The sequence below is a fragment of the Mycetomoellerius zeteki genome, unplaced genomic scaffold, assembly GCF_001594055.1.
Source record: "Mycetomoellerius zeteki isolate Tzet28-1 unplaced genomic scaffold, Tzet1.0 scaffold134, whole genome shotgun sequence".
Taxonomy (NCBI): domain Eukaryota; kingdom Metazoa; phylum Arthropoda; class Insecta; order Hymenoptera; family Formicidae; genus Mycetomoellerius; species Mycetomoellerius zeteki.
The window spans coordinates 40,320-67,208 of record NW_017256276.1 but is presented as its reverse complement, the minus strand read 5'-3'; the positions used below and the strand labels follow the sequence as shown (position 1 = coordinate 67,208).

Genomic DNA, 26,889 nt, shown 5'->3' with positions numbered 1-26,889 from the left:
GGTTATGGCACTTTTATTTTTGTTTGACGTTGGAGTGCAATTGCGTTGCATACTTATGGTACATGCTCCTTGTGTCCCATGGAGCTGCAAAATGCCGACGTGTAAATGTAATATTTTTTATTTAAGAAGTTATACTGTTCATTTTTATTTTATTTTATAAGAAAATTACAGAATATATTTTGATTATAACAAAAGTTTTAATTAAATCGTCAAATTTAGTCAAATATAGATAAAATTAGGAAAAGCATTACTGGTAATAACTAGTAATTTTTACGGAAATTTCATAGGATTCCGGCTCCATGGGACACAAGGAGGTATAGAAAAACACACGTAACGTTACGGACACAATAGGGAGTTTTTGCAATAATGTGAATCCAGATATGGTGAACGCTAAAGTCACATGATTTAAACCGTATTCCATCTTTACATGCTCTAACCAAAAAGAGTTTTTGCGCAACGGACGCAGGATGCTACGGTGACATATAGTGAAACAATTAAGATGGAGAACTTATTAGACCTTGCTGTTTTTGATTTCAATTTCGTGGAGGAACCTATTATACACGAGTTGGTGGTACCACGTAATAATGCTTTTATTATTATAGAAATATGCAATGAATCGTAGTCGTTCAAATGTAGTGGTCATGGTTATGTCTTTCCACCATGCTTATAAAATTATAACGTCGACGCTAATCATGAACCTTATTTACTTAGAAATAAGGTTGGACGTTATCTGAATAGCGTCACGGTAAATGATGCGCATGCGCAGTATCGTCTTCTACCAGATAACGTGACTTTAACGTTCACCGTATTTGGATTCACGTTATTGCAAAAACTCCCTAATACCTAATAATTTTTGCAGACATCCGGTGCGGATTACGGATTACGGGCTGTATGTGACGGCACTCTTAGGCTGCATTCCGTTTCATGCATGATGCGCATGATGCATCTTTTATCCTTGTTATTCACCGAATGTTAAACAAGGATAAATGATGCATTATGCGTGAAACGGAACGTAGTCTAAGTTTTATGTTGAATTAAAAATATATCAAAGACATATTTATACATATATTTATACACAGTAAAGAACAATTCAGATCAATACCGAATAGTTTCGTTTTGTATAAGTATAATGTTTGGTCGTTTCTTTCAATAGATAACTTTTCTTAATACTAGAATCGCGGCGCGCGCTGTGCCAGCAGATTTGATCCGTCTGATGCAGCAGCGCGCGCACGCGCACGCACGCACGCACGCACACAAATGTATATATAAACATATAGTTTTCCAATTTGGATTTATATGTAGAGCTTTAGATTTTTTGTGACTTTTCATAAGTAATCATAATTAATTACAAATAATTTTACTTTTATATTATAGTAACAATCCTCCTTTGTAAAAAGTCAGATTTATCTTGAAAATCGCGATTGTTCATTTAGATCAGCGGTTCTAGTGTTAAGCATAACATGATTATGTATTCAAACAGAAACAATAAAATTATTGAAAGATATAATCAATAGTAGTCAGAGAAATTGGTTATATATATCTTAATAAGAAATATTTTAGTTTTACGCTTTTAACATTTGCTTTTGAACTTCTTTAAAGAGAAAACGTTCTTTGGTATATCTTTTGGAATATCTAATCTGATAATTACATTATGGTCCAGTTGATAGTTGACAGTATTATGTTATAATAAAAAACATGGTTCATGTTTATTATAACATTTACTATCAATAAATATGTGTTAACCAAGGACTATCTCTTTCTTTAAAATAACAAAAATAAAAATAATCTGGGCTACTGAGAGTCAGCGCGGAAGGAGGTGCGCAAAAAAATTTTTTTTAACAAGTAAAATTGTTACTCTATTTAATATATAGATGTCTTCTTTATTTAAAATCTTGAGAACTCTTGAACGTTTCGACTCTCTTTGGAGTCTTCTTCAGCAATATTCTTATTCTATATTTGATTTCGCGAATGGACAAGATAGAGTCACTCACAGGTTGCCAAAACTGTAGTGGAATCTGTTTCAAATTCAAATACTTATGAGAAGATTCTGTTTTAAACTCAACCAAATAAGCGGCGAGTAACTCACCTCCACGGTCGCTAAATCTTGTCATCAAGATTTGGATGCTGTTATTATTCACAATTTAACACTTTTTAATGTATACATTTTATGTGGAACTAATTGAACTCTGCCTAAGCAGTTCGGAGTGTCGAATAGATCTAACAAGCGCTTAAATTGTCAAAGGTCAGATCGAGAGAAAACAATAAGTCACAGTAAATATAAAATATTGAGACAGTATATGCAGAATATAAGTTACTGATTTTAACATATATATAACATATATATATTTAACATATATAATGTTAAGTCATACATATAATGTATATAAGAACGGAAAATTATTATATAAGAGTTACAAATTCAATTTAATAAAAGAAATTGAAGAGTCAAGAGGAAGAATATAGAATTAGAATAAAGAGTCAAAAGTTATTATACTATTATCTGACTGAAGACATACGATAAGACTGCAAATGTTGGATTATAATATTATATGTTGGATTATAATATACGTATGGATTATAATATACGTATTATAATATTATTATGAGTTATATGTGAAGTAAATACAATTAAAAATATTATATATTTCACTCCTTCTCTCTGTAACTTGTTGCGCTCGTAATGTTAACAGTTATGCACATTTATACATATCTAACGTTTAGTATAATTTCGTATAAAGATAAATTTACGTTTCTAACGGTATAATATAATATCACAGAAACAGATATTTACTCTCTTCACGATAAAAATTTTACTCTTCTATGCCATTATCCACTTCCGTTTCTGTCAGCAGGCATAATTTGCCATGCGACAACCGGATAATTCTCATCGCACCGCATCATTTGCCATAAACGTGGCATGTAAAAACCACGCGCATCAAGTATTGACGGATGAGAAATGATGTTAGTATATGTACCTACGAATCCTCCATTGGCGAGTTGAAAAAAATAAGCAAATTACTTAATGCCTTCAGTGGCAAGAATAAACGACCGCACAATGAGAAATCTTTAAGAGTATAAGATATTGCGGAACTATATAAGGAACGAAGAAAAAGATAGGAGGTGGTGAGAAGATGACGAGGTTCGAGAAAAGTCCGTATACGTTCCGTGCGCATAGATATCGCCGTATGCATATTTACAGACGCGTGCACTTTCACGCCTCGGATCCTCGAATTGGAGAAAGACGATTATTTGCATCGCGACACCTCGTCGCTAAACCGGCTGTTTTATTTACTTATTTACCTCTTCGTCGCACACACGTACTACGTACTATATATCATGCTCCTCTACCGCGATGTCTTTAGCTTTTCTTTTTACTTTTTCTCATTCGCACGAGAAATCGTTTTCACAGGCCAAAGAAAAGAGATTGTCAATATAGATTGCTATGGAGAACTTAAGTTTCAAGTGCACAGATTGAAAATATTACTGAGATAGCAATAATGTATTCTTGTGCCGCTAAAGAAAGAAATTATAAATACCATTATAATAATTATTGTATATATATAAGTAGAAAATAAACAATTTTGCACATGGTAGAAATTCGAGCATTCTAAAATTCAATATGACGAGCTAATTAGTAGTTATGCTATACATTTAGCATGCATTAATCGACTGTGATTTTCGTCACTTTCGTCAGCTAATTCATATAGAATTTTGTACGAAAAATGAATTGTACAGATTCCGAGTCTGTACAATTCATTTTTCGAATAATTACTGGGCAATTTATTCAAGTTTTTAATTCGGTATAAATAGTTTTAGATACTTTGTGATCACAAATACTTCCAACATGAATATATTATGTTGTATCTGAAAGAAAAGAAAAAAGAAGAAAGTATAAAATTGAGTACATAAAAAAATATAAACTGGAAATGTATACGCACTTGAAAGTTACAAATCTATCACTGGAATGTCAAGCTCTGTAATATAAATACAATTCTCTCATAAATACAATTCGATATCCGAATTTGAGAAATCTAATAAATAAAATTCTATCTGTGGGAGCGTCAGAATTAAGGCAAAGCACCTAAAGCGATTTCTATTCTATTTCTTACGATAAGATATCAAAAGCTCATCTGTAATTCAAAATTTCATTATCAATCAGACGCAACGTCTTTTCATTTGATATAAATTCTTTTGATAGATATCCTAGCTGAGACTAAAATCTGAAATTTTCACCATTGTCTATTTAGTCGCATTAGTACATTACGAGCAGCCAAGTTACAATAGAAGTAACTTATCGTCCCATAATTCCTTTTCATTAAATTTACAATCATTTATTTACAAAGAATACTTGGTATTGTTCACGAAAGAAATATAATGCATGCTGTATGAAGAGAAGTCTTCTCCTCAATATACTTGCAACATATCAACATGTGACAATACCAAAGTAAAACGAGAGTAAAATAATTAGGAATAGATTTTTGCTTGATTGATTTGATGATATTTGCAGAATTGTCTAATAAAACCGTGTAACTAATATATGTATAAAAGCAATGATGATTATGATATTAACGGAGAAAGTTCGAAACAAGTGTTATTTATTGTTAGATAAAAGTAACGCATCGAATCGTAATTCTTCATTTTATAAATGATACCATTCGTTTATAAAAAAGAGAGTAATGCAATTGAAAGTACAATGAAAACGCTAAAAAGAGTTTAGTGCTTCAGCAAATGCATGTATATGTATAATACGTGTGGTACTTAAGAAAAGTAGCACGACATTGATGGTCGCCGTTGGCGCATGAGTATCGTCCGCGGAATCGTTTTGTTGTCACGACGTTATGTAAAGTATAGTCACGACGTGTATATAGTTTGCAAACCAGCAAAGATTTCTTTCGTGATTGTTTACAGTATCGAGCATCATGACTACGACATCGCTATGGGGATAGATGTAGAAACTTAAGTGGCGCGAGGTGAAAAACATAATGAGTGGGAGCGAGATGTGCTAAGAGGTAAAGGATCGGTGGCCTGGTGGGGTGGAACCATGGCGCGCTGGCGAGAGAGCTGATTCGCAATGTAGAGGTATTCAGCTGGAGGCATGCAGCGGTGAATGTCGATGTTGAGACATGAACACGTGGATGTTGATATGGTTGTGAGAAGAAGGAGGGAAACAGTAGAGCAAGACGAAACGATATCGGTCCATCGACCAATGAGAAGAGAGAAAGAAAAACAGAGGGGGGGGGGGAGAGAGAGAGAGAGAGAGAGAGAGAGAGAGAGAGAGAGAGAGAGAGAGGAAGACGGTAGAATCTTGTGCCAGAGTCTAATAAAAAAAGACGAACTTGGCACGGACAGCGCGGTGCTTGGCACTGGCCAGACGTCCGTGGCCTCGCCAAGCTGTACCGTGTCAGTGTATGGCGTTATACTGAATACTGTTACTGGGGACCGTCCATGCAGACTCGTGGAGGGCTGCTGCGGTTTCTTGTACAAACTTTACTCGCCCTGCGCTCCGCCTTACTCTTCCCTTTTTTCCTTTTATTTTGATACTTTTCTGTCTCGTCTTCTCTTTTTCATCTTCTGTTCCTTCTTTCTCTTCTTCGTTTTTTTTACTCTCTTAGATTTGCATTTGCCGCTTCTTGTCTTCGTTACTTCTCCATCGTTCTAACAACACGATTCTCTTCAGTTCTTCGATCGTCGACGTTCTTCTCCTCTTTCTTTCTTTTATTTTTGAGTTCTAGAAAGAACTCGTACGGTATGTTTCATACATATAGTCGTTTCATATACATAGATGCTTTAAGATACTTTGTTTGCATCTAACACAGACTCTTTTTTGTCTCATTTTTGAACTAATATAAACTGATCTTGATAACCTTAAGGTCGTGCGACTCACCTGTTTTCAGAAAGTGAAGGAAAATTTTTTGAAAGACAAGAGAGAGAGAAAATAGTGAGAGAAAAGGAGGCTGAGATAGGGGGAGGGGGGGAAGGAGGGAGAACGTTTTACAAACGATTTTGTGTGCAGTTGAAAAATTTTAAACAAGAATGTTGCTCAATTTCGTGTTTGTTTTTTGATAGATAGATTTTTCTTTAATTTTATTAATACCGAATGATGGAAATAATTTTTCGAAAAGTCGATAATGAAATAAAGCAGAGCACTTGAAAAATAAATTTAATAAATGGTTTGCAAAGAAATCAACTTTCACTTTTCCAACTAAATTTATGATATACAAATTTATAAAAAAACTGAACGAAAAATTCAATTTACATTAAACACGCGCGTGTGCGATTAATTGTCATAATGTTGTTATTGAGTGTCGAATTTCAAAATACTTATATCCAAAATTTATAATTTTCAAAAAACGAGAAAGAAAGCCACAAGAAAACTATGCACTTTACAGAAAATAACAATATGTCAATCAGCAGGATGTATAATGTTAAACAAAATTGCTAAACAATTGCTAAAAATATAAAGGCGCCTCCAGACGCCAACTTTGCACACATTCGCTTAATATTGATCCACATTCAATATGGATAATTACGTATGTCATGTATATACATTGCATACGTGTATGATATTTGCTCATGTGGCATACATTGGCCATATTGTATGGAGGCGCCTTTAAGGGGATCCTAAAGCGAAGCTCGAACTCCGACAAAATCATTAGATGTCGCTGTTTTTGAACAGCGCAGATCGATATGTCTGTATATACACACCAATATCTCACGCAACCTATGATACATTCAGTCGCACATTCGTGTCAATTTTCGTATAACAAATTCGTCGCGATGAAGCCTCTAAGGGTGCATTCCGTTTCATGCATGATGCGCATAATGCATCATTTATTCTTGTTTAACATTTGATGAATAACAAGGATAAATAATGCATCATGCGCATCATGCATGAAACGGAATGTAGCCTAAGGCCGGAATCAGACTACGCATTGAAGATTGAGGTTGAAAATTGAAGATTGAAATTTGACCAATAAGGACAAAGAAATTTTAGCTCCTTTCGTTTCGATTGGTCAAATTTGAATTTTTCAATCTTCAATCTCAATCTTCAATGCGTAATCTGATTCCGGCCTAAGTCTAATTCTAAGAACTCGACGTTATTTGTTCGTGCAAACTACGTGTTTGTGGATTACTATTTCGTAAGTATAGGTTGCAAAACTTTTGTATCAAGCAAATGTTGTCACGACTTCACAGCTTGATATGCCATGTTACACTAAGAAATGATAAAAAATATATCAATTTCGAAATTTTTTGTCATTCTCGGCATAAACTCCACCTCACAAACACGTATTAATGCTTTCGAATCTGTGAAAGAGAAAAAAAGTATTTCTTATACAAAGATTATATGATTTAGTCGATAATACAGGCGGCTTTAGGATCCCCTTAAACAAATGCATTTTGTTTGTCTCTAGTTAAAGTCTCTAGTTGCAAAATGCACTTCGAAGGCTAGGTTTTTTTAACATATAAATTGACGATGAAAAAATGCTTTTTATCATCTTATAGGACGGAACCCATAGACGTTGCTCATGATTCAAGATGGTCTTAAACTAGTGCATGAACCAATCAGAGAGCTGTATTAGCATCTTAAGACGTTGCTTGAGATTAAAGCCCAAGACACAATGCGAGGAAATAGCGATAGCGATAGGAATAACATAGTTTCAACCTATCAGAAACTGTGTATTCCGGTGTATCCGATTTCTGATAGATTGAAATCATGTTATTCCTATCGCTATCGCTATTCCCTCACATTGTGTCTTGGGCTTAAGACCGGACTATGGATTCCGTCCATAGAGTAGCTTATAATATCGAACATCTGGAGACAATGTCATTGTTTCAACAGTGAAGACTACGCCATCTCTAACTCAAAAAATGAAATTTTAGACAAAATACATTTTGAAAATCTGCATTTGAAAGTGTTTAAGGAGATCCTAAAACCGTCTGTATTATCGATTAAATCATATAATTTTTGTATAACAAATACTTTTTTTCTCTTTCACAGATTTGAAAATCCTTTTCCAGGATTAAAGTATACGCATTAATACATGTTTGTGAGGTGGAGTTTATGCCGAGAACGACCAAAAATTTCGAAATTGATATATTTTTTGCCATTTCTGAAGGTTTATTCGCGTCGCAAGCTCCAACATGCTCCTACCATAGCTCCTACTCACTCTATCAAGCGCGTTGAAGTGAGTAAGAGCTATGGTAGGAGCATATTGGAATATATTGGAGCATGCGACGCGAACAAACCTTTAGTCCGGGCAACAGCGCTTTGATATCGAGAGCTGTTTCCCGTATGAGGATCCGGACTAACATGGCGTCTGAAACTGTCAAGTCGTGATAACATTTGCTTGATACGAAAATTTTGCAACCTGTACTTACGAAATAATAATCCACAAACACGTAGTTTGCACGAACAAATAACATCGAATTCTTAGAATTAGACTTAGACGCTTTATCACGACGAATTTGTTATACGAAAATTGACACGAACGTGCGACTGCGTGTATTATAGATTGAGTGAGATATTGATTCGTATGTACGTGACCGGACAAAACCTCCGGTTGTAATAATTATTATTTTAAATCGTTTGCATTTCGTATGAAGTTTTGAAGTGCAAATAAAAAAATTTGTGAGTCATTCTATTAATTACAATTAATCGTTCTTTTTTGGACCATGTACTTGATCGAAATAATTAACCGGATCTAAATTTAACAAAGTTTATACATGGAATCGTTTGTATTATCGTATGAAGAGTTATGAAATACCATTAAAAACATTTATGAGTCTTCCAGACATTTTTAATTAAATATTAAAAATATCATGTATTTCACCGAAATATAGATACAGGCGCTACGGTCACGGAAATTCCGTTAGACGCGATAGGTAGTTTCTCTAGTATTTCGATATTCTTGGTTCTTTTCCGATGACATGACAATCATAATAATTTTTAGTTATTCACGAAATACAAACGATTTAAAATAATAATTGTTACAACCGGAGGTTTTGTCCGGTCACATATGAATGAGATATTGGTGTAATAATAAAAAACAGTGACAACAAAAAAAACAAAACAAAACAAAACACAACACACATCTAGTGACTTCGTCGGAGTTCGAGCTTCGCTTTAGGAGCTTCCCCTTAAGTCGTTAAACAATTAGCCTAAGCTACTTAATATATAATAGTTTCTCCGATATACAGGTTTCCCGAAATTCGAGGATAATAATATTTAATAATAATAAAAGAGCAAAACATTGCCGCTGTATGTACACTATCACACGGACAGATGACTTTTTAACTAAAGTTTTTGATTAGTCAAACTTTAAACGTTTATACTTAAAAAATTACTTTGTGGAAAAATGGCTTACACTTTTACTACTTAATTTTTCATAAAGTTCCACGTTGCAGTAATATTATCCTCAAATTTCGAAACATTCTGTATATGAAATCGGCATTCATAAGATATTTTTATAGATATTTTTTTTACAAATCTAATTTTACGTAATTTTTTGAGTCAAGATTTTTGGAATTTATTAAAAGATAAAACTGAATATTAATGTAATAGCAATGTTATTAAGAAAAAGAATAAAGGTATATATATATATGATAATTTAAATACATGTTATTTTACAATAATTTCATAATTTTGCGAAGAGATTACTGTGCAAATAAATAAAAGTACAAAAGAACTATTGAATGGCTATGCATTAAAAGCATTTTATCAAGCGTTTATAAAAGCGGCAATAAAAATTTTAATCTAGAAAAGGCAGTTAAAATTCAAATTTAAAATATAATCTTATAACTATTAATGTTTTGAACGAAAAAAACATCTTTTATTATTTTCTTTATATTGAATTTTTTGTTTTTTTTTGAGATTCTGAAAAGAGAGTACACATTAGGTATGTAACCGTCTTGCGAGACGTCATGTAATAAAAAAACAGAACCTCCATCACGAGCCTTCTAAGAATATCCTGCATAATTACTTTCACATAATACTGTATAAACAATACTTGTTAAACCCTTATACATGGCATGCGTACTTTTAGTGTGTAATGTCTTTATAATTATCAAATCTTGAGCTTTCACAGTTTTCCATCGCAGTTATCAAACTGGTCTAATTTCACGATCGCATTTCTCACGGAATAATAATCGATTAGAACTTTCGTTCTCTGTAGGGAATCCTAATTGGTATATACCGAATTCTTGTAGCTGTGTGTGTGTATGCGTGCGTGCGTGCATGCGTGCGTGCGTGCGTGCGTGCGTGCATACGTGTGTGTGTTATTTTTAGTTCGATCGGGAACAAAGAGTGCGAGAGCACGAGGATAAATGTCGTAAAAGACCGTGTGTCTCGGGTTTTCTTATGTACGGATTGCGTAAGCACATTACATATTTTTAATGCGTATATGTGAAAATAGCACAAATATATAGTAAATATATAAATAAGTGCGTGCGTTAGTTAAACTTATGCCTAAATTCTAAACAGAATAGTAAGGCTCGTAACATATTCCTGTAAGACTTATAAGAATTTTTAAGTGATTGTACCTTTATACAATATTTTTACAGACAACTTCTTATCAACCATAAAATTAAGGGGGTAATTACTAGCTGAAATATTGTTCTACAGAGATTATATAATTTCATATGATTTTATCTAATTACAAATGATTTTTTTACTACATATGAAGTCATTTAGTAAAATATACGATTTTATTTAATATTTCTCGTGGTTGTATATGTAATTATCCGGATTATACATAGAGATTTTATATGAATTTTATAATAATTTCGGGGATTCTGTCCCACGATTACATTAATTAAGTGGTTACCCCCCGCATAAAATTTACAAGAAATCGTAGATATTTACGAATAATCGTATGTCTTACGATACATGCGCATAAAATTAGATTATATAGTTATAAGTTCTTACAAGTTTTACGAGAACACGTTAGGTTCTGCTTAGAATTGTCTCATTAGTTAGTTAATTAGTTCGTTAAATGACCAGAAGGACGATACAAGGACATGCATTTACAAGCATACCAACGTGCGTTGATTACATTTGCGGTTATACATAATAATACTACTTTTTTTCACATATTCTAGATTCATATTCGCTACTCTTTTTGTTTATTACTATCATAAAAAAATTATATAATAAGAAATTAAAAAATTATATATATAAGAAATTAAAAATCAAACTTTAAAAAAATGTTTAAAAAATCAAATAGAAACTAAAGGGGCGAATTAATTTTTATTCGTGCTCCAAAGTTAATTTTGTGAGAGAAATTAATAAATCTTCTTAGAGTAATTGCGTGTCTATGATATAATGAGCACTATTTGAAATAATCAAAGCACCAGGTGACTGTGTAAATCGCGTGATATTCCTTGAAAGATGTCTGATATGATCTGGAAAAGAATCTATCAATCTCTGATTGATAATCGGCGATCATGTCGTGTTCGAAGTTGAGGGTTCACAACAGTTTCGATCGATGGAAATGAACAAAAAATGATGCGTTTTGTCTCTCGTTTTTTCCTTCCACTTTTTAAAATAATTTTTTCTCTTTCGCAATCCAGTATCGCATCCCGGTCGATGAACTTCCTGGAACGATCTTGGGATTGCCTTCTGATGTTTTTTATTTTTACGTCTCTTTTCTCTTCCTCTTGTGATATAAAACATTCTTGAGAAACATGATAGCATAGGTCATACCTTATAGTTATCCATTTTCTATCGTTCAATTATGTATTTTACAAAGTGATCATTAATTTTGAAATAATCTTAAGAGTCATGAAAATTTTAAATAATTATTTAAGAATCTCTCTCTCTTCTGTGATGTGAATAAAAAAAATGGATTTCATACAAGTTAATATTATAATATAGTAATAATTGAATAGTTAAGAACATTAGAATCAATAGTATTGATACATTCATTCAAGTGAGCAAAGTCTTTGATCGCTAAATTGTGCCTCCAATAGTCATTAGGAGATGCAATTTCCTGTCATGTTAAAAGCCAGGGCAAGCGAAGACAAGCTTTAAAAAAAGAATTCTGTCGATTATATATCAGTTTAGATTCTTTGGTAGTTGGTATTGTAACAAAGAACGTAATTGATGAAAGATTTCAATTTTTAAGCTTTTGTGTTATTATTTTGTATTGTATATTTTATTTAATTTAATTGTTATGGAGATCGTGCATGCACGCATGCATGCGCACGCACGCATACACGCACGCACGCACGCACAATTGAACTGCATATTCCATATCATTTCAGGCTTGAATTTGTGGTTATTCTTTCTTTCGTTTTAGTTAATAATTAAGTTATTTGTGTCTATAAATGTTTAGATTACAAATATTTTATTAAAAGTGTGAAATGTGTGAAAAACTTGTGTTGCATCAATAAGTGTAACCTATTTCTTTGTACGTAAATTTTAGCAACAATATTGTATCCTTCAATATCAATTGTGTTCTAAGGTTAAAATTAAAAGATACTATTGAAAGAACGAATATTGATAGTTATAAAGTATGTAGGATAGATACAGGAGAAGATGGTATTATGGCCAGTGTATATATTGTAGCCTCCCTTAATATCTCCGCTATTATAGCGAATCCTAATGATTATCTATGGAATTATTAGTTCAGTAGCTCGCCGTTACACCATGACGCTAATATTACCAATATTCAATAGCCAACATTTATTTAACGCATTTTTACTTTCAAGTATTTCAAAACGTTTCTGAGATACATTTTAGCATTTAATTACATTTACTTCCTCATTTTTCTCAAACTTGAGCGTATTATCACATGAATATACAATATATATATTTTTGAATGTGTTATTTGCAATTTAACATTTTATTTGACTGTATATATATATTTTTTGAGTTATGTAAATTTAAACAATAGCGTGGCATTTTGCTAATGTGGCCCTCTATCGACATTGATTACTCACGACCTCTTTTTCATATCAAAATAATTATTTGATATGTTCAATTGTTTCTACTGTTAATCTATAATTTATATTACATGTACTATTTTTAGTACTGACAATGAGATTTTTAGTACTTGGCAGCTTATATGCAGAAGTTATGTGAATGTATATACATTTGCATACATTTTAAAATGTTTTACTTTTTTGTTAACTTTGTAACCAAATACTATTTTCTAAACAAAACTAATATTTTAAGGCTATTTTTATGGAAGGCCATATTACCACCAATTTTTTTCTTCGAGTCATTGTGCAATGTCGCCACATTTTTATTAATAGTATCCTAAGTAATAAATATTTCGTAACTTTGAATCCAGAATCGATTCAACAACATTTTAACGAATGTAATTGTCAAGTTTTAAACTTAAATATTGATTATTAACAAAGTTATTGTGTAAAATGTAAGTGGAGTGCCATAATACCACCTTCTCCTCTATCAATTTAAAAAACATGATATTTTCAAATTTTAGTTTAATAACAATACATATTTTGAAAATGTGTAAGGGGAAACAAAAACAATATGTTTTATTGAATGTGACTATGTGACGCTAAAGATTTCCTGTTTTATTATTCTCATAGATTTCTCGTTTAAAGACATCGTGTCTTGACTGCTGTAGGTATAATAGATACTTGTGAGATTTCGTCGACATTGCGCAAAACATAAAATAATAAGACATATTCCGATGCAAAGCAGCAGTAAATTGACTATTCGTTTATTCACCAATAAAACTAATTTTTTTACTTTTGTTTTTATTTTCATAAATCATTCTTTTATGATCACCTACATGTGCTCCTACGTTATAGGTATCGTCTTTGTGAAATTATAACAGCTGTGGAACGTTTTATCACTGTACAATTTTGTTAATTGTTTTATATTAAAACATAAATAGTTCATCTACAATATTCTTGATATTTCACAAAATATTGCAGATAATTACTTATGCAAAGTAATTAAAAAGTTCTTGCCTTTGTGTATATTTGACTGTTTTATTCTAAGAACAGTTAAAAGGCGCGCATGATTATCGCAACTTTGCAATAGATTTTTTTTGTGTTATTCTCTGTGACTTTCAAAAAACTTTGTAAATATTTCGAAGAAGGATAAATTTGGGCGTGCGTGCGTGCGTGCGTGCGTGCGTGCGTGCGTGCGTGCGTGCGTGCGTGCGTGCGTGCGTGCGTGTGTGTGTGTGTGTGAGAGAGAAACTTACGTTTGCAATGACCCTTATAAGCGACGGGAATGGCGCGACCTGCGCGGCAAGCGGTGAGTCGCAGGTGGCAGGCGCTCTTGTAGGTGTTTCCGTCGGCTCCACAGACGGGGCGTGCGCCGGCGACCTGATGCGGGAGTGCTTGGGGGCACCTGCGGGTGCACCTCACACAGTGAGGACTTAGGTTCTGATCCAGCAGACAGCTCCGACCTTGGCCGCACCGAACCCGTGCGCACGAACCTGCTCGACACTTTGCACGTTATTACGCACAGTCGTAAACTGCCTCCGTGATAGACGCATTGGTTTTCTTTATTTTTATCCTTACAATTAGTCACCAGCCATTTGGTTTCTACCGATAATTACGTGCTCTCGTTCACTTAGTTGTGTCCTGTTTCCTGTTCGTTTAATTATATGACTCAAGTCACTTTAAAGTAATCTCAAGAGGTCCAGAGTGTTAAATTTAAATTATTCAGTGCCTATAATTTATTCTCTTAGCTTTATGGCATGTTAGTTATATATTTGCATCTTTTATTGTCAAGCTCGCCCTAAGCTTTATATTACTTTATTTACGTTATTACGTTAATATTCTAGCATTATATAACATTACATTTTTTAATGCAAGCAACTTGAGACATGTAAAAAGAGAAACTGTTTTTAAAAAATTGCACAAGATTTTAAACTACATTTAATACTGAAATATTTGGTGTTATATCGATATATCGAGCGCAAATTTTCTATTTTTACATCAACATTTTGATATTTTACAATACAAAATGGAAATAATTTTTTCTTACACGTGCAATTATTAAATTACAAGAATCAAGTATGAAACAATTATTATATCGACGAATGGTCACATTCCATCAGATGTTTTCTTTAGTTTTATTGCATTTATATGTCCTAATATTTTTAATTAACATAATTGTCATTTCTGCGAAAAGAATAATACCAACGAATAATATCATTAAATATTTAATGTAATTTTAAAAATGAAAAGCAAAATATTTTTACAATACAGAGACAATCAACTGATTTATACATACTTACTTTGGCAGTGGCCGTTGTAGGCAACCGCGAGTTCGTGACTGCCCTTCTTGCAAGCTCGCTTTTTAAGTCTGCAAAGGCTTTTGTAACTCTTGCCATCCGTTCCGCAGACCGGTCCACCACCACGCGGTGCTTTACACTCTGGACTACACACGCATCTCGGTCTTCCTCTACGTACTATGCACTTTTTTCCTTCTTCGCATTTCACTTCCGCGCAACTCTCTATCGAATAAAAACGATTCGTATCTGTGCACATTTACGTATATAACGATTGTTTGAGATAACGTGATTGTTACTAGTAAAGTGCACAGAAGTAATAGAATCGATAAAGAACTTTTGCTTTCTTTTAGTAACTGAAATTATGCACATTACACATACACACACACACACACGCGCGCGCACGCACACACAGAAAGAGAGAATGTAGTATTTTAGATAAAACTACAAATGAGAATAAAACTAGTTTTAGATTATTATTGTTCAATTATCATGAAGAGTAATATAACTTATATTTATGTACCTCGACAAGGACGACACTGCACACCTCCACCAAGAACTCTCCAGAAGAAGAGACTTCCACTATCCAGATCCTCATCAGAATAAGCAGTCGCTGCTGCTGCATTAGATGCGCAACAATTTTCTCTCGTGATACTTTGCGATAAAAGTTCCTTACAACGTCCGTTACTGATAGATGACCAACATATACCACCTAACACAGATTGATCTAAATAAAATATATGTAAGATTCAAATTTTTTTAGATGAAATAAAGAAACGGTGGAAATACTACTATAAATAGATTTTAAAGATTATCATATACGTATGAATATATTTTATAATAACAAAGTGTGTAATTCTAAATACGCGCACGCACGCGTATAAATCTTGTACCTCTTATTTTCATTTTAAAATGAATTTTTAGTGCAAAAATGAAAATAAGAGGAATAATCTCCAATGGTCTTTATCTTGACAAATGTTATCCTGGACATGATCCTGAACAACATTCAAGAGGTTTTAGCCATCAATTGGACACCTTGCTTAATGCTAATGTCGGCGGTATTGTAACTTTCAAGCCTTATAACTCGAAAAGTACTCAATAAAAAAATAACTTTATTATAGTGTTTTGAAAAGCTCTTGACACCAGTTATTAAATTCTAGCATCAAAGGGAGGGTATTCCATTTAAAGAAATTAATTTGACCTTGACCTGACCTTAACGACGCCACCCAAGGTCAAATCAATGATACCTTCTTATGTCCTCCTCCGAACACACAACTTTTATTTGAAACATTTTTCCGTATCTACTATAGTTTTCGAGAAATCTTAATGCATTATTTAAAATGGGACACTGTATATTTGTAGATCTTCCTGATAGTGTATTCTTATAGTATTTCATAATCCAACTTGTGTTAAATGTAAACACACATCATTAATTTTTAAATCTATCATCGTTTATTAGAAACAATGAGTTTCTTTGCAGAGCGTTTAAACGACCTATTTTATTATTTTTGGAAGGTTTCCCAAGCTTTCTTGGATAAATAAGCATTTTTCCATGAATGTATGGACTTTCAAAATGACAACTACATAGGTTTTAAAGGTGTCCATTCAGGGCCAATTTTGGCCATTTTTACACTCCCTCCTTAGATTCAACAATATATGATTCATTTAACGCACATAAAATTGATATATGTATCTGTTTGAGAATGATAATAACGCACATTCGAAACTTGGCTCATTTCCACATTTATACTACTGACCTAGTCAAATAGATGTCAATACGCCTGGTGACGATCATATACGTAATTGCACGATATTTGTATGATTAAAATATATATGCAATTGTAGAAGAAAGTCAACAATACTGGTGTGGGCCTCCTAAAGAAACACCCCCTTGTTTTTCAGAAATTAAGTATTGCTCTTTATACTGACAAAAACATAATCTATTTAGATAATTAAAGAAGTAAATATTCTTAATTCATATATTTAATTGTAGCTTATTTCGATAATACTCCAGATTAGGAGACCCCCTTCAATGACCTTGACCTTGACATATGTTGTTAAGATCATGACTTTGAGTAACCTCCAACAGGTTTTAGCCGTCGCTCGTTCTTCATTAAAAAGTTATTAACAAAAGATGTTTGAAAACAATATCTTTTTTCTATTATATAAAACAGAAATTTTCTACTTTGAAGTATATTTTACAACTTTCCACGTGAAGCGACTTCCACCACACCTCCTCCCTGCTTAGGGGCACACTTCCAAGCGAAGCGACTCCCACCCCACCTTCCTCCCTGCTTGGGAGCGCACGACTTCCATGCGAAGCCCCCCCCCCCCCATCTCTCCCCTACTTAAGGGCGCACGACTTCCACGCGAAGCAACTTTCGAAGTCCTGTTGGAAATCACTTAGAGTCACGACTTTGAAAATCGCTTTGTGTGGAAGTCGTGCGCTCCTAAGCAGGAGGGGAAGATGGGGTGAGAGTCGCCTCGCGTGAAAAGTCATTACATAAGTAAGAAAGGGTTTTTAATATTAGAATAATTTTTAATATTATAAATAAAAGAAATAAAACGTTATTTTTTAAACTTTTTTTGTTAATAACTTTTTAAAGAATAACGAGCGACGTCTAAAACTTATTGGAGATTACTAGTCGTGATACTTGTGATCTTGACAACATATGTGAAAGTCAAGGTCATTGGAGGGGAGTTAAATCAAATTAACGTTTCTTGTATCAAATAAATACATCTTTATATTTAATAAATATTTAGTTGGCAGTATTGAACTAAATATTTGTTAAAATTGACTACATTTTTTTTCAGTGTACGAAAAGTTAATTATTGCAAAATTGCAAACAGTATTGTAAACACTGCTATGTAAGCTATGTTATTTGATAGAAGACACTTTCTAGTCGATATTTATGTTTGTTAAGTTTTGTCTTTAGCTATTGTTTAAGAAATATTGTCCAAAAGAGTGGTATTGTCAGTGATGATTTTCTCCCGTCTTGCATAAAAATCAGATAATATTTATTTCTATTATTGTCATTCTTTTATTATATCGCCTTTTTATTTCCATTAGTATGTAATGTATATTTATTGATAAAATTAAAATTTACTTAATAATTTCACATTTTCTCATGGTTTTGCTACATAGTTATTTACATTGTGGTGCGTGTTTCAGAAGTGTTTTTATGCTTGCACGCATGCACACATGTTGCATAAATGTTTTTTTTTTATCATTGTTTAATTTACTAACACTGGAAATATGTATATTAATGCGAAACCGCTGTTGCCGCGGATTATTTATCAACTAATTGACGAAACGTGCCATCGTCATTAGGAAGAGACAACGGAATCATTACTACTACCTTGTTATGAAACGAAAGGGAAAGTTTGACAAATACGAAACATTAATTTCTTTACTCGATATAGTGCGATGGGGTGAGATATGGAGAAAAGAAGAGAAGAAAAAACAGACGAGAGAGGAAAGAAAAGGAAAAGAAAAAAAGAGGACAAAGGAAAGATGAGATAAAAGAGGCGAGAGAGAAAGAGAGAAGGATGAGAAAAAGGAAAGAGAAAAAGAGAAAGGAGAAGTGTGGAAGAGAGGGGAGGGAAGCATGATGGGAAGCCGAACGGCACAGTTCGGCGTGTCTAGACCGCGACGTAGCTACCGTTTGGCCCAGTTACACCCTTCTTTCTCTCCTCTACTCGTTCTTTTTAAACCTCACTCGTTTCTCATCGAGTTTTCTCGCTCTTTATCTTTTTATAGCTAGTATCACTATTACCAACACCCATCACCACCACTACTTCACCACTATCACCATCATCATCATCATCACCACCGTAATCATTATTATCATTGCCGCCATTACTGCCACTATCACTGTCACCATCACCGTCACCACTATCTTCACTTCCACCACCCCTACCATTATCACCACTATCGTTATCACTATCATCACTATCACCAGCACCAATCCATCATCATCGCTACTCTATACAACATATACAATATTGTATAGAATAACGATGGTTGGAATATACCTATTCGCAGTTTACAAGAAGTTATTAGCCGTAGTGGCCATCTAGAGAATATATTTGTTACATATTTATAAAGAACAAGTTCACTTCTTTCTGTCTGTGTAAATGACAAGTTTCACAACTTCCAAATTCTTCTCTTTTTAGCTTTTTTATTTACAGCTCGCTGTGATTACATCACAGCTAAAATTATAGTCTCTCCTATAATGTCATCTTTTCATTGTAACATGTCTTAACTTAACACAATTTTTAATCTTTTATGATTTTTGTTTCTGTAAAAACAATTGAATTCAAGTTGAAATAGTAAACATTAATCTAATGAAAATTAACTGAATGAATATTTCCTTTTTTTATGGTACGATTTTACGTTTTAAATATGTATTTAATTACCTATATAAAATATCGTGCGCGCATGTGTGTATTTGGTTGAATGTAATATTAAATATTTCTTTTGCAAAAAAACTGCTGAATATCAAATCTTAAAATTTTGTTTCTTCGTTATTTAAAGATGCTTGAATGAATTGTTAATCAAAATCTTTGTATTGTGTTCAGTACTTTGTATTATGGTTCATATATGTATACTATATATCTGATTGTGAAATAACCTCTTTAGGATCACTTAAAGCAGATGGATCAATCGAAAACAAGCTTTTAAGTATTTTGCTACAAATTACTTTATTTAAAATAAGGATAATTAAAATTGTAGTACTTTTTCTCTTGATATCATTAATTCTGATTTACGTTGATTCAGTTTGTAATAAATTCTTTGTTTCGTGCAATATGCATATTTAAATATGTTTTACAAAAATAAAATTGTTTTCATTTCTCATTTATGAAGTAGATGAAATTTTTTACATTTTATATTTAAATTTCATCAACATAATCACCCATGGTGTATATCACGGATTTTATTGAAGTAAATGAAGAAAGAATCAGGAACGCTGTTTTTTATTTCTTGATTTTATTGTCACTGCATTATAATGTTTAACTAACTTTTTTATTATAGGATATTTGATTGGCAAGTATAAGAATAAGAAATATTATATTTTATTGTGTGACGAGTACAAATATACGGTGTAGGACTTTAAGACGTTTTCATATGGAATTATCAGATATATTATAACTTTAGATTTTCAGTTTTAGAAGATTAAATTTTTTTTAATAACGGAGTTTTGTGTGCGCGCGCGCGCGCGCGCGCGCGCGTGTGTGTGTGTGTGTGTGTGTGTGTAAACTACAGATAGACTCTACAGGCACGTTGGCATGCAAGATACAATCTGTCTATTAAAGTGCCTGTTCGTTCTCGATATGTTTTACCAGCCTTTATGCACACGTACAATCATCTCTCCAACTACTTAAAAATTCCAACTACTTGAAAATTCTTACATGAGGATTTGTATATTAATTGGTCTGTTTTATTGGATTATGGAAACAATATCTATCTCGAATAATAATGCTTCAAAGAAATAATCAAATCAAAATGAATAAAAAATGAAAGCCAATGTAAGCCGACACATTGGATGGTAATATGTCGGCTTACATTGGCTTGCATTTAAAACTTATATTTGCAGATAAAATGCTTATGTGTATTATTAACAATAACTGATAATTACAAACGTTATTACCACAATTTAGGTCGTCTTCAATGTTATAAACATACGACATAATTTTGCAATTATTAACCGAAAATTTCAAAACTATTATGCCAATTCAAGAATATGTTTATTGCAATAAAGTGATAAAAAAACCATTGTATGTCTGTAAACCATGTATATCTGATGATGCATATATACAAACACGTAATCTTTTCTGTTTGTCATGAATCTCGTACACAAACTTTAATCGTCTTAAGCTGTTCCGGTATATACTGACAAAACAACACTGAGCGTCGTAAGATCGTGCGGCAGCAGGTGGTAAAAAGATCGGTGCTTGCTGAAGCAAGTGCTGGGCAGGTATTCGCGACGTGCCGTAGGGGAGACGAGTTCTTGCCCGAACAAGACGGGCACGCGGTTAGTCATCAAGGCTCTGAGATTGTCCCCGTACACGGCAACTCGACCGGTTGACCAAAACCACAAGATTCCCCTTTTGTTTTTTCTTTCTCTTCTTCCACCACTTCCGATCCTTGAGTTTTCTAGGAATTTCGAAAAATACACTAGAAAAGTGTGTCACCTGTGATGTCATCTCTCAGATATATGCATATATAAATAGTCATTTTGACCTGTTATGTCGTTCAAACTCCGTGACTGGTAGCGAGAACACAATGAATAAAAGCGAGATTATAATTCTAAATCATTAATTTTCTGTAGTTTGCAAACCCACTTGTATAATACATTATTTTCACATGGAAATCCACTCAGTGGTGTATAAGTTGTTGTGTACAGCTTTCTGGCATAGACCTGTTTAAAGTTATGAACAATGATAGGACTTTTTTTCGGATAAATGTTTGACATCACACTTGTAAAAGATATAATTAGCAAAATATATGTTATTCGTTTTCTCTCTAATCTTACAGCTTATCAATAAAATTTTACATCGTCTTCAAACATTATATTATAAAATAAATCTTTCGATCGTAAACGTATTTTATTTCATTATATTTTAGACTTTATCGCCATCAATTAGACTTGAAACGAGATCAATCACGTTTGATTCGTAGACATTCGAGGATGTCTGATCTGCATCGAATGAAGTGAATTAATGTTATTGATGTGTTATTGGTGTGTCGTGCGCGACAATATATATATATATGTTACAGGTTTTTTTAAATACTAACTTTCTTCATATGGAATATGAAGCCAACCGCACGCGCGCACGCATAACTCAAGTGTTTTATCGCGGGCTTACCATCTCCCAAGACTGCTGTTGCGCCTTCGGTCATGTTCGTCGAACTGTTTTTACCATGTTCTACCCATGCCAACGGATACGGATCCGAGGTGCTAATCCGATGCATCTATACACGCCCAGCTAATAGAACCAGTTTTATGCGTACTGGTATATATTTTCGAAAAATATTGTTTTTCCCTTTTCCTTTTTTCGCTTTCTCACGTGGTATTCATTTTTATTACGTCATCTTCTCTTTTCAAGATCAAGACATATCAGTATGTCTAAGACTATATAATATATTATGTATAATATTTCGTGTTTCTGTATTTTTATATTATCTGTATATATTACAGATCTTGTTACATAAGGAACTTTTATTTACTTAGTATGTAGCGTTAAATCTTTGTATCGACAGGATAAGATTGAATATCTTGGTTAAAAAATGTGATAGTGAATTGTTTTTTAAACAAGTTAGTCTGACAAACAAGTTAGTTTGAACAACTGATCTTTTTTTTCACATTGATGAAATCTTTCTTATTACTTTGTATTTTTTTACTATGAAAATCTGCATGTGCAGAGCGCAGACTGATCTACAAATCGCAATATTTCTCAAATGATTTCTCTATCACGTGCGAGCCCTTCCTTCCTCTTTCACGTCCTTCACAGGACCCACTGAGTCTCCCATCCCCGTCCTTCTTTCACTCGGTGGCATCGTCCGCGCGTCTAGAGGCTGAAGCGCCTCTCGTTGATGCGGAGCACTGACCCGCAAACTGGTTCCTCCATTACACCAGGCTTTCTTTCCCCTCCCCCTTTTCTCTCACTTCATCTTTTCTTCTTCCTCTCTGTCTCTCCCCGCTTCGTATACCTTCCCCTTCCTCCTTTATTTCTTCTTTCTTTTCTCTTTCGTGTGCGCGCGCGTGCGTGTATGTATGCATGCATGCATGCATGCATCTCTTCCTCTCTCTCTCTCTCTCTCTTTACGTTTCAACGTGTCCCTTTTACTTAGCTTCTCCGCATCCATATCAGACTCGGCAAAGCCTCTTCCCCTTCTCTGCAGAATGATCGGCCTCCAAGAGTCAAAGATTCGGCAAGAGAGCGCTAAAACAGACAGCGCTGTATCGTCTGTAGTTTTTAAGCAATTTTTTTAATCAATCTGCTAAAATTTATTATTCTCGATGACCTTTCTCAAATTATTTCCAAAATTGCTTTATGCGACTTATCATATTATGTGTTGAGACTAAATCGCAAATCAATCTAGTTAATAGAAATGAAAAGTGAGATGTAGTTTAAACGGAGCTAAAAGCTAAAAGCTAAAAGCTTAACTTAATGCGCGCTTTCGAATTTTGGAAAGAGAACACTGCTTAAAATTATCTTCCTTTACTAATCTATCATTTACAAACCCTTTTGTAAAATCATTTGTTTTTGTGGGCGTTAATCAAGTTTTAAAGTTTCGCATCTCAATTGTCTGTGCTTGCGTATAAACGGTATAAACGGTGCCGTCATATAAACATTGGATTAACGCTGAATTAATTTGCACTCTAACATCTATCGAGTAGTCGATCGTTTTATGTATTTCTACGAATAATCGACCATGTCAACAGGCCTAATTTAATTGACATTGTAATTGGCGATCATCACCATGATTGTCGACATTGTTGCTGACATACGGATTTAAGTGTAGAAAGCAAACAACATGCAGTATACATATATTGGGTTTGTCAGGATACATTAGTATGCATTTTAGAACACTAGATTCATATCGAAACGCAGAAAGCCGAACAAGAATGACAAAAGTTATTACTATAGAAAATCGAATATTGTTGGTATGTCCTATCTAGCGTTTTATGTTTCTTCATGTTGATTATAAAAAATAAAATAAAAAAGATTGTTATATATATTGAACTAATGTGAAATGAGCAAGTGCATTATTAAATTAATGTGAAATTGCGATATGCAAGTATGCGTTTTGTTTTGCTCGATTCACGAATTATCCACTACATCGCAAAGTACTAAATTGACGAACACGTAACAGCTAAGCCTTGATACCCGCAACGGCAAACTGCAATGTTGGAAATTTTAGCTCTGTGAAATCACAAATTACGAATTGTATACTAAGATATTATAATATTGTAAATTGTTCATGATAAAAGCAGTTATGGTATATTCAACGATACAAGTTTATCTCTATAGTTTATCAAGAGAAGTTCTTTTCTTTTATTTTTAATTTTTAATTAAATTAAATCATGTTTTCAGTTAATGATAAAGCAAACTTTCTTCGGAATAAAAATCTTGATAGAATTAGGACGTTGAATTAGAGAAAATTTCTATATTATATTGTCATTGTCTTTTGTATATTTAGAGATACAAAGAGAACATTTTTATTCTTTTTTTATTTTTACTAACATATATAAAAGAAAAAAGTGAGAGGAGAGAGAGAGAGAGAGAGAGAGAGAGAGAGACAGACAGAGAGAATAATGGATAAACAATGGATAAACCTTTTCAAAGTTTTACTTGACAAAACGTAAGCAATAAAATTGTGAAGCATTGTACATTAAATAACAATATCGTTATTGATCATTTTAAAACTTACAATAAAATTAGAATTAAAGCTTTCTCATTAATTTGCAAAATAGCAAAGCTATAGAATCAATGTAAATACTGTCAAAAGAAGCACTTACCCGTCGTTGAATGAATTTGGAGCAGTAGTCCAATTAATGATACCAAGAGGAAGGTTCTATACGGGGATACCGTGATATCCTGCCGCAAGGCCGTCATCTCAGGCGGCCCGCGCCAGGTGCTCTTCCGACGTGCCGCTATCCCTGCGGTGAATCTCACCTCAGCTTTCTTAACTTCCGCCTTCGTTCCCGCCAGGTTTGCAACGTGCGGACTTCGTGCTTCACATTTCATCTGCCTGTGCCGATTCTTATCCAATTTGGATCTTCGTTTTCACCATTTAAACTGTGTGCGGAAGATCGTGAGTTACGTCTCAATATCAGTTCACTGTTTTCTCTGATTGTTCACGAAATTTATGTCATAGATAATAGATTTTGTTTTCTGTATCGGGTACGTGCTTGTATCAAAACAGATCTATATTGGAATATGTTTGAAAGTGGAAATTATCTTTTCGAGTCGAGTTTGAAACGATTTTTGTATTTGAATAAGAACTAAATTTTATCTCACGTTGTCACCATAATTTTATACAAGTGCATATGCTTCATCATGAATACAAAAGTTAATGCTTAAATAGAATTTATTTTTCAAAATATCCTTGCTATTTATGAAAATTAAAATAAATTATGATACGTGTCACTTTATATCGCGACTCATGTTGAATAAGCGCCATCTTTTTACATGTTACATATATATTTTCTAAATTGGTATTATCATTTTTCTGTTTTTGATCGATATTTTTTTTATCTTAAATTGAAGAATTTGATGCTACTATCCTTTTTTGTATCTCTCTCGTGACTATCTAACAATGAGTTTCCATTAATTATTTAGATTTTACATATAATTGTTTTTAGTGCACGATATCATTATATAGTGTTAATTTAAGTTAAATATTTATATTGAATACTTTGGTCTATATTAATCCATAAGATTTTTTCGTCGTTTATTAAAACATCACAGAACTTTGTGATCTTTGTTTTTTTGCAAATTTTTTGTTATTTCAAGATCATATATTTTATTTGCACAAATAATAACAAAATTTTTCGGATGATTTACTTATAATTATTTCTCCCTTTTATGTCAGATTTCAAGTAAATGTATCTCACTGAACCATGTAAGATTTTCTACGCGATTCTTGGATTATGATGATTATCGGAAGGATATCCACGAGGACGTGTGAATACGGATCGATTCAAACACCTGTGGATGGTTGAAAGTTTCGCGTTAAGCGTAATGACGATATCGTTTGTGTATTATATTTGCTCTTAGCTTTTTACGAATATTTATTTTCTTGTATGATTCATCAATCGAAACACGACACTTGAAACCATCAGTCGCAAATTATCGCGACACGTGGTGTACGCGTGCTTTACAAAACAAAATGCACATTGCACAAGCAGCGATTTTCAAGGATTCTTGGGCGCCTTTCACGCTCGACAGTTTCTTTCTTTGCAGCCAATTTCATAAATTTTCCTAGAATACACACGGATAGATTTTGTGCAATTTACCTCAGCATCCTCAGCGTCGATAGATATTGTTCTTTCTTAGCTATCCACGATTTTTGATGAGGTGCTTGTTAAATTTACGACATAATTGTCGATTTTCCACGAGTTTACTTCGCGGCGCGATGTCTAAATTTGTTAGTCAATACTAAGCACGCGAAAGATTGCTGGACAGACTAAGAGAAGTAGTCGACAGTTGGTAGACGGTAGCCAGCAACAGCAGCAGCAGCAGCAGCACAAAGCGAAACGTTTCGCCGTATGCCGAGCGAAGCTCTGCAAAAGCAGTCTGCACACGCGGCCGCGCTGTGTTGTATCATCCCCACTTCTCTTCTTCGATCGGTGGCGACGGTGGTGGTGGTGGTGATGATAATGATGGTAGAGGTGACTCTGTCTATATGCCTGCGTTTCTGCGTGCATATACATTTCCTTCTTCTGTTGCAGCTCCTCCATCTTTCTCCTTTTTTAACTTTTCGCATCATTCTCTTTCTTCTTATTCTCTTTCTTCGTTATTCTATTTCCATCATTTACTATACTGTTTCCTTTTGTCTTTTCACATCCGTATATTCTCCATGTTCCATTTTATCTATGGGATACACTATCTAGTTGCCTCTTCCTGTATAGCTGTTCTTATTTCCTTTTGTTTTTTGTGT

At 33.5% G+C, this 26,889-nt stretch overlaps 1 protein-coding gene across 1 annotated transcript in view; it reads right to left on the bottom strand.

Moving 5' to 3' along the window:
- The window catches only part of LOC108731523 (follistatin-A), a 31,951-nt gene extending 5,530 nt beyond the window's left edge, over positions 1-26,421 (bottom strand). Inside the window, exons 1-5 of the mRNA XM_018461879.1 lie at positions 26,246-26,421; positions 24,746-25,025; positions 15,742-15,930; positions 15,225-15,443; positions 14,181-14,417 (exon numbers count right to left, since the gene is read on the bottom strand). Of these exons, the coding sequence (XP_018317381.1) occupies positions 14,181-14,417; positions 15,225-15,443; positions 15,742-15,930; positions 24,746-24,974 (874 nt within the window). The 5' untranslated portion in view covers positions 24,975-25,025; positions 26,246-26,421. The remainder of the gene's footprint in view (positions 1-14,180; positions 14,418-15,224; positions 15,444-15,741; positions 15,931-24,745; positions 25,026-26,245) is intronic.
- Positions 26,422-26,889: the final 468 nt, after the last annotated feature.